Source organism: Meles meles, chromosome 10 (assembly GCF_922984935.1).
Source record: "Meles meles chromosome 10, mMelMel3.1 paternal haplotype, whole genome shotgun sequence".
NCBI lineage: Eukaryota > Metazoa > Chordata > Mammalia > Carnivora > Mustelidae > Meles > Meles meles.
Genome location: NC_060075.1, coordinates 95,538,834 through 95,547,764, shown reverse-complemented (window position 1 = coordinate 95,547,764; position 8,931 = coordinate 95,538,834). Strand labels below are relative to the sequence as shown.

General features: G+C 62.7%; 1 protein-coding gene across 7 annotated transcripts in view; it reads right to left on the bottom strand.

Moving 5' to 3' along the window:
- Positions 1-303: 303 nt before the first annotated feature.
- OGDH (oxoglutarate dehydrogenase) overlaps positions 304-8,931 on the bottom strand; it is a 53,102-nt gene continuing 44,474 nt past the window's right edge. For all 7 annotated transcript variants that reach the window (XM_046020886.1, XM_046020888.1, XM_046020882.1 and 4 more), the window contains 13 exons: positions 8,208-8,387; positions 7,699-7,851; positions 7,391-7,493; positions 7,165-7,293; positions 6,876-7,026; positions 6,528-6,655; positions 6,253-6,431; positions 5,844-5,915; positions 5,326-5,454; positions 4,844-4,916; positions 1,737-1,900; positions 1,494-1,648; positions 304-1,372 (listed from right to left, as the gene is read on the bottom strand). In XM_046020886.1, coding sequence (XP_045876842.1) covers positions 1,252-1,372; positions 1,494-1,648; positions 1,737-1,900; positions 4,844-4,916; positions 5,326-5,454; positions 5,844-5,915; positions 6,253-6,431; positions 6,528-6,655; positions 6,876-7,026; positions 7,165-7,293; positions 7,391-7,493; positions 7,699-7,851; positions 8,208-8,387 — 1,737 coding nt within the window. In that variant the 3' untranslated portion in view covers positions 304-1,251. The remainder of the gene's footprint in view (positions 1,373-1,493; positions 1,649-1,736; positions 1,901-4,843; positions 4,917-5,325; positions 5,455-5,843; positions 5,916-6,252; positions 6,432-6,527; positions 6,656-6,875; positions 7,027-7,164; positions 7,294-7,390; positions 7,494-7,698; positions 7,852-8,207; positions 8,388-8,931) is intronic.

The following is an 8,931-nucleotide window of genomic DNA, read 5'->3' as shown; positions in this document are numbered from 1 at the left end:
AGGATGGTGTGCTGTGGGCCCAAGATGGCGAGGTTCTTGTCAAGAGGGGACACTGGGCCCCCAGGGGTCCTGCTGGCATGGCTGGTGCCCGGCAGAGTCTAAGGAGCTGTGAGGGCTTCCAGGGGCACAGACCAGCCGGGGAGCAGGGGGGCTGAGGAACGGGGTGCACCAGGCACCACCTGCATCTATGGCACAGGGCCGAGCGGTGAGGGGCTGCCTCCCAGACAGGGTGGTGAGGCCTGGGCCAGCTCCTTCGGGGGGACAGGGGCGGGGTGGGCAGAAAAAAGGACACGCAGACAAGCCTGAGGGTAACTTCGTTTATGGGTCAAGCCAAATGCAATGCACAGTTGTTCTTGTTCTTTTTTTTAACCAAAATAAATAAATCAGATCTGTCCCTGTGATGGGTGAGGGAAGGACCCCTCTCCTCCAGCTGCCCCTCGGCCCAGCCCTCCCCTCCCGCTCCTGACTGGCTGCAGCACGGCGGCATAGAGAAGAGCGTTTCCGTCTCCGCGGTGTCAGAGTGGGCGGACCGGCAGGCAGGAGGCAGGCAGTGGTCGGGCCCGGCGGGTTGTGAGCCGAGCCCCACTCCCCTGTGGCTCCAGTGCTGCACGACCCCAGGCGGGTGAAGCAGGCACGGTCCCCACACGTGGCCCAGGACCCTCTCGAGCGGCGGGAGTGGACACTGCAGAGAGCGGACCTGCCCTCTCTGTGCCAGGCCGGGTGCAGGCCCCCTCCTGCCAGCTGCCCCAAGCACTGCCGCGGCTCCCCGCACAGGAAGAGCCCCACCGGAGCCCAGCCCACCCCACGAAGTCTGGACAGCGACGGCTCCCTCTGAGGGGCCTGGGGCTCAGGGTGGGAAGAGGCGGCCACCTTGTCCAGGTGCAGCAGCCACTGTGCTGGGTGACCAGGACAGCTGGTACCCGCGAGGCCACGTGAGGCTGGTCCTATGAGGGCAGCGGGAGGGCAGGGGCACAGCTGACCCTCCCAGGACACCCGCAGGGACCTCCATTCCTCCTCCTGCTCCCCGTGGCCTCCATGAAGGATGCCCAGCTGGACAGAGGTCACAGCGCCGGGGGGGCCTCTGGCCTCGGGGGGCAGCCAAGCACACGGGGACAGCAGCCTAACTGGTAAGCGAGAGAGGGGAGCGTGGTGCAGCGGACGGGCAGAGGCGTGGGTAGCGCTGAGGCACTATTCTTTAGTTGAGAAGCGAGGGGTGGCTGTGGCTGTGGAGGGCAGTGGCCCACGCGGCGTCTATGAGAAGTTCTTGAAGGCGTCCAGGTCGAAGGCCGTGTCCAGGAGGCGCTGCAGCTCCGTGAGGTGGGTCTTCTTGTTGCCAGTGGCCGGAGCGGCGGCGGGGTCCCGGCCAGCATACCTGAGGATGACAGCAGGTGAGGGCTGAGCCATGGTGGGCCAGGCCCCGCGGTGCTCCCGGCCCTCGAGGCCCCTGCGGCACCCCCGGCCCCGCAGCCCTCCCGGCCTCCCGGCGCGCGCACCACACGGGCTTGGCACGGCTGATGGTGGTGCGCAGCCTGGGCTTCACGTAGTCATAGTAGCCCTGGTTCTTGTGCTCCTCCTGGCACCAGGCCAGCTCGGCATTGGGGTACTTCTGCACCTCCCGCAGCAGGAGGTCGAAGGGGAACGGAGACAGCTGCGGAGAGAGCCAGGGCTGTGGTCAGGAGGAGGCCCTGGAAGCGGAGAGGTGTCGGGAGCCTGCACTGCGCCCCGCCCAGCCTCACCTGCTCAATGCGCGTGATGGCCACCTGCTCCGCCATGCCCCGCGCCTTCCGCTCCCGGGTGAGGTCGTAGTACACCTTGCCCGTACAGAACAGAAGCCGCTTGACGTTTTCCGGGTTCTGGGCTGCAAGGCCGTCTTCCGGGATGACCCGCTGGAAGTGGGTTCCTGCGAGACAATCCCCGCGGCCGGGGCTTCCCTCAGGACTTGCCCTATGGCTGCTGCCCTGCACGGGCGGGGTCCCCGAGGTGGGGCCGTGACCTGGTCTGACACCACGACATGCAGCTGCCGGTGCTCACCAGCTCCAGACGCCCTCGGATCCACCCAGACCAAGAGCCTTGAGAAGCACATTGTGCACAGTGCACAGCCGGCCAGGCCGGCCTCGGATCGCAAGTGGTGCCAGTTCCTTCTTCCCCAACAGCTCATCCCGGAAGGCCAGGGCCGCCAACCACTCGGTCAGACTCCCCACAAGTTCGCAAACACCGATGCCTTCCGCACAGCCGGACAAGTACTCAAGTCCTGCCATCAGGGCCGGGCCCCATGAGGGGAACAAGCTGCATTCTGCAAGCAGCACCCGGGAAAGGGTCTCCCTCGTGACAGGTGCGCACACGCACGTTTGTGCTGCAGGGGACCCTGTCCCCAAGCGATCAAGGCCAGGTACGAAGGCCCCAGCGGGTGTCCACTCAGCGGCGTGAGGCGGAGCTTCTCCCCTAAGATCAGCAAAGAGACGGGGAGGCCCCCATCGCCGCCCCCATCCGGCCTCACACTGGAAGTCCCAGCCGGAGCCACTAGACAAAAGGTGAAAGGAGAAGACAAAAGGTCTCTGAATTGGAAAGGAAGAGATAAAATCATATGTGCGCGGATGACATGATCTGGCGTTAGAATAAATGAACTCAGCAAAGTTGCGAGATACAAAAGTCAACAAGCAAAGCTCAGATGCGTTTCTGCGCGCCAGCAAAGTCCGACCTGGACACAAGTAAGAAACTCCACTTGCAGCAGCGTCAAAAGGAACAAATGCCGAAGAATAAACGAAGAAGGGGAGACCCTGCTTCCCACCGCCCGGCGCCGCCGAAGAAATGAAAGACACGAGCACAGAGAGCGGCGTTTGTGCTCCCCCTGGGGCAGGCTGCGGCAGCCACGACGTCCGCTGCCCCCAGAGTGAGCTGGGGATTCAGTCTGACCCAAAGCCCAGTGACGTGTTCTGCAGACACAGAGAAATCCGCCCTAAAATGTGTGGAATCTTAAAGAACCTGGAACAGCCAGAGCGGCCCGAGAACACGAGAGTAAAGCTGCAGGCCTGGTTCCCAACTTCAGAACCGGCCCGGAGCCACAGCGCCCGGGACCACGAGGCGCCAGCACCGAGACATGCAGACTGTGGACACGGAGCCCAGGCCGCTCGGTGGGGAAGGAGGGAGACCTTCCCGCGAATGCTGGGAAACCTGGACATCCATCTGCAGAGCAGGGACCCTCACCCCATGCAGAAATTAACCCAAAATGTGCAACGACTCCAACACACGAACTGCCACGCTCAAACTCTTAGAGGAAAATACGGCAAACATGTCGTGACAGTGGATGTGGCAGCGATTTCCTGGAAGTGATGCCGATGGCGCCAGCAACAAAAGAGAAAAGTAGATTTCATGAAATTTTAAACATCTTATGCACCAAAGAGACAACACAGGGGTTGTGGGAAGGCACCTGGTGGCTCAGAAGGTGAAGCCTCTGCCTTCGGCCCAGGTCATGGTCCCAGGGGTCCTGGGATCAAGTCCCGTATCAGGCTCCCTGCTCTCCAGGAAGCCTATTTCTCCCTCTCCCTCTGCCCTTCCCCGTCACCCGGTCTCTCTCATAAATTAAAAAAAAAGAAAAAATAAGGAGCCAGCACACAGAATGGGAGAAAGCAGCTGCAAGTCACCCACCTGATGTCAGGTTCAGATCCGGCATATAGAAAGAACTCCTAAAACTCAACAATGCCAACAACCCGGCTGAAAATCAGGCAAAGGACTAACAGACACTTCTCCAAAGCAGACTAAGGAGAAGAGGCTCCCCACCGCTCATCAGCAGGTAAACACAAATTGAAACCCCGCAAGGTATGATTTCCGGGGCAGGAGGACGGCAGAAACAAAAACCAAGCGCTGACACGGACATGGAAAAGCTGGAACCTTCGCGAGTGCAGGTGAGGAAACAAAGGCACGGCTGCTGGGGAAAATACTACAGAGGTTCATAAAAAACCTAAAACCAGAATCACCACACGAGCCCGCAGTTCCACCTCTGGGGATACACGCAAACGAACCAAATGTGGCTTCTTGAAGGGACCCTGCACACCCACGCTCACAGCAGCATCGTTCACCGGCCCAAAGTGGAGGCGACCAACATCCTCCAACGGACACAGACACAAGAGGCTCATCCACACGCTGGACTCTCGTCCAGCTTAAAGCAGGAGGGCGTCCTGACAGCTGCTGTGACGTGGGCGGCCCTGGAGGACGTGACATGGGTGCACGAGCCTACCCAGGGACACCTGCCGCACGTATACCTGAGACCTCAGCTCAGAAAGTGGGAGCTCTGGAGACGGCTGCACAGCTGTGTGGGCACGCTTCACGTGCACGGGCCGCACACGCAGAAACAGTGACGTTTTAATTTTATGTGATTCCACCACAATAACGACAAACGGGAAAACGAACCAACAAAGGAGTGCTTCACCGTGACTGATGACTAAGGGGGCTCCACGGCTGGGAGGAGGTGGGTTCCCCCGGCCCAGGGAGCCCGGGGATGTGGGGCCGCTCCGTGCTGTGTCCGCTGCCCACCGTCCAGGTGGGGTCTCAATGCTGTGGGCCTGAGGGGACACCCTCTGGGAGCAGCAGCCAGGCAGCTGGGGCACCCTGAGCTCAGGCTTGCTTCCCCGCCTCTAAACGAGGCCTGGGGCACGCCCGGGTGAAGGCTGCAGACCGGAGGGGGGCACAAGACGCGCCTCCTGAGCAACTCCTAAGCAAGCCCTGACTCGTGGGCCGTGGTGTTCACTGGTCTTCACCCAGTGACCAGGAAGGTGGCAAGAGCCACGGTGAGACCCTCAGGTGCAGGCCCTGAGCCCCACGGAGAGGCAGCCTGCCCCACACCTACCTGAGAGCATCTCGTCGAAGCTGGTTCTGGCCTCGGGGTGCCGCAGCAGGGACTTGGGGGTGAAGATGATGAGCTGGAACGAAGAAGCACAGGCCCGCGATGGACCCAGAGACCCAGCAGCGTGGCAGGGACGGCCCCTGCGCGTCTCCAGGCTGGGTATGTGGTACTGTGCCTCCGGCTCCGCGGGCGGGAGGGGCCCGGACAACGCTGCTTCCCGTTCGGCTGCACACGCACTCCTCCAGGATGTGTCCCAGGCCACTGAGCCCTGGGGCCTCTCCTGTGCCTGGGAGAGAGCCCGCAGCCTCTCCGTGGGGTCCCCACCCAGGGCCAGGGCCCTCCGCACAGCCTCGTACTCCACTCCACACCCTGCCCGGGAGCCCGCTGGCTGGGACCCTGCGCACCCCTCCTCGTGACCGGAGCACCACCAGCCACCACCCGCTCCCGCGCCCGTCCCCCGCCGGGCAGGGGCGCCGCACACTGACCGGCTTCCGGAAGGGCAGGAGGATCTGGCGCCGCAGCACGTGGAAGAAGTTGCCCGGGGTGGAGCAGTTGACCACCACCCAGTTGCAGTCGTACAGCTGGTTGATGTCGAAGTTGGCCTCCTCCAGGTTCTGTGGCTCGAGGGAGAGGCCAGAGGCCGGCGGACTAAGCCCCTGCCTCGGGGCTGCCCTGGGGACGCCGCCAGGAGCTCACGCACCGGGTTCTCTGTCCCCCTCCATCCCGCCCCTCCTCCGCAGGCCAGGGCCACACCCGCACCCGGTTCTACCATGGGCCAGTTGGATTTGCTACAGAAACAGATCCCTGGCCACCATGCCAGTCTCACGGCTCCACCGACACCAGCCCAGAGCTGCCCAAGCTCCCTCCTCTAAGGCGTCTGCCTGAACCCAGCGCAGACAGCTGCTCCTCACGGGGCAGCGGGACGGGAACTCTCACTTCGGGGGCTGCCAGGAGCCACCCGCATGTCACCCAGTGCCCAGTGCACTGCCGCCACCCCGCTCACCGGTAGGACGTCGGGATCGTCATTGCACATCTGCAGGAACCGCTCCGGCCGGGCAGAGGAATGTTCTGGGCCCTGGAACCACACACAAAAATTATGTCTCAGGAGCTCTGCAGAGTGGTGCACTCACCACATCTCTTCCTTAACGGATCCCTTCTGGTCTGAAACGGGTCCCTTCTGGTCTGAAAACCTCTGACTCGCAATGACCCGCGGGATCTTCCAGCCCGTCCCCTCCCCCAGAGTGCGGAGGGGCCCACACCCCAGCTCTGCAGGGTTTCCAACGCCTTGTCCTGGGATGGTCTCCCACAGGGCCTCCACAGTGAGGAGAGCAGGGGCGTGTGAGCCGGCACCCCTGCTTCTCGGCAGAGGTGTAGCAGAACCTGACACTGGCCCGTGGGGCGGGGGGGCTCACCATGCCCTCCATGCCGTGCGGCAGCAGCAGCACGATGCCGTTCTGCCGCACCCACTTGGCCTGTCCCGGGCAGATGAACTGGTCGATGATGCACTGGGCCGTGTTGTGGAAGTCACCAAACTGGGCCTCCCAGAGGACCAGGGCGTTAGGGCTGGCCATGGCAAAGCCCAGCTCAAAGCCTGCAGAGAGAGGAGGCGGACGAGAGCAGACTGAGTGGGGGGCTATGGGCGGCGGGCGCGGCAATGGGAGGAGGGCCCGCGGGCTGGGGCACTCACCCAGGACCCCGTACTCGGACAGTGAACTGTTGCACACGGTGTAGGGGGCCTGGTTGGGCCAGAGGTGGTTCATGGGAATGCAGGTCTTCTTGTCCACGTTCTGGTCGTGCAGCACATGGTGGCGGTGGCTAATGCACAACACAGATTAGGCGGGTAGTGCGGCCGCACCCCGCCCCGACATGCAGATCCGAGAGGCGGCCACGTGCCCCGCAGAAGGACCCACGTCAGAGCAGGGGAAGGCTGCTTCCGGGCTGACAGGAGTTTCTTCCTGAGAAACCCCGGAGCCGTCCTCTCCGTCTGCCGTGCTCTGCGCTGCCACGAGAAGCCCGAGGGCGTTAAGGGTGTTACCTGAAGGTGCCGCGCTCCACGTCCTGGCCGCTCAGGCGGATGTGGATGCCCTCCTTCAGGAGCGAGCCGAAGGCCATGTACTCTGCCAGAGCCCAGTCCACGGTCCTGTTCTTCACCAGCTCCCCGCGGGTCTTGAGGATCCGGCTCAGCCCTGCGCAGGCATGGCGCTCACCAGCCGCCCACTCGCCACCAGAGCAGCACCGCCGGCGGCTCAGCCGGCTGCCCTGGTGTCCCGCCCTGTCCTCCTCGACGGAGCCTAACACCTCCGCGGGTCAGTGGGCGTCCTCACCTCCGTGAATAGTGAAGTTCTCCACGGGCACAGAGCTGGCCACGTTCCCGATGTGCGTCAGGATGTCCTCCGTCAGGCCCGTGGATGGGCAGGTCATGCTCCTCGGCTGCCCGTCCAGGGTGAAGAAGCCTAGGACAGGGGGTGAGCTGCCACACGGCTGCCACACGGGGCCCACGGGCGGGCAGTGGGGGCGGGGAGAGGGGCACAGGTGAGGTCCCTCGCTCACCGGGCCAGGGGGAGTCCAACCAGTGCTTGATGTGCAAGATCTTCTCGTCCTTGGACCTGGTGAAGGCCTCCTCACAGATCTTGTCGTACTTGGAGATCTCCTCCTGGAGGGTCGGGCACGGTGCAGCCATCAGGGGCGCCCTGCACAACGCCCCCATGTGCACAACGGCTCGAGGCCCGGGAACAGCCTGCCGTGTCACCGTCTTCGGCCTGGGCAGCTGCGTCTGCCCACCGTGGGCCTGGTCGGAGTTGGAGACCCATCCCCACTAGCCTGTCCCCACCCCACCACGAGCCGGAGCGGGTACACACCTCGTACTCAGGCTGGTTGACCACGCCCTGTGACACCAGCAGCTCGGCGTACTTCTGCAGCACGGGCTTCTGCTTGCGGATCTGCTTGTACATGAGCGGCTGCGTGAACATGGGCTCGTCCATCTCGTTGTGGCCGTTCCGCCGGTAACACACCTGCACACGGCGCGGACATGCCAGCATCAAGGGCCCGCCGGCACCTGCCCGCTCTCCTGCACGGCGCCCCAGCGTACCTCCCCTACAGTCTAGACCTTCACAGCGGAGTCGCTGTCACAGATGAAACGAGGGACCTGGGGACACCCGACACAAGACCCCAGCTTCCTTCTTTCCTGGTCCGGCTCACCCAGGCTGGGGCCTCAGGAGCCCTGAGGAAGGGCCGCCAAGGGACCGCGGGAAGGCCCTTGGATGCTGGTGGGTCCGCGGCATGTGGGAGCCCATGTGGGGAGCAGTGCAGTGAGTCAGCCTGCGGGAGGCCGCCCCTCCTCTCCTGCACACAGACAGAGGCCGCTCACCAGGTCCACCACCACGTCCTTGTGGAAGGTGCTCCGCCACTCGGCCGCCACCTTGCACACGTACATGACGGCCTCCGGGTCGTCTGAGTTCACGTGGAAAATGGGGGCATTCACGACGCGGGCCACATCAGTTGGGTAGGGTGAGGAGCGGGCCATGCGTGGGTCCGTAGTGAAGCCAATCTGCAAAGGAAACACTGCTGGGCGGGGCTGCGCACAGCGCCACTAGCTGGCGGCCACTTAGTCGTGCCCGCCCTCCTGAGTCCCCAAGCGGCCATTCGGGTCTTTGTTTTTTTATTGTTTTGTTGTTTCCTATTCTGCAAACAAACTTCATACACGTCCAACACATAGTCTGGAAGTATAAAAATATTATAATTTAGGGGTGCCTGGGTGGCTCAGTGGGTTAAGCCTCTGCCTCGGCTCAGGTCATGATCTCAGGGTCCTGGGATCGAGCCCTGCTGCTTTTCTGTCAGGCCCCCAGGGCCATTCATGTGCACGTGCACGCACTCTCTCAGATAAAGAAAAAATATATAATCTTTAAAATTAGTATTTTAAGAGCATATAAGGCCATGAGAAAATAACGAGAGGAGTAAGAAACGGGTAGAACACGGTGTATAAAACCAGGGTTCCTTAAAGAAGGACAGCCACCTATACGCTTGTGGGGCAGGAAGACAACACACCAAGGTCGCATCACCGTCTTCAGTAACGTGGTCAAAATCTCTCTTCT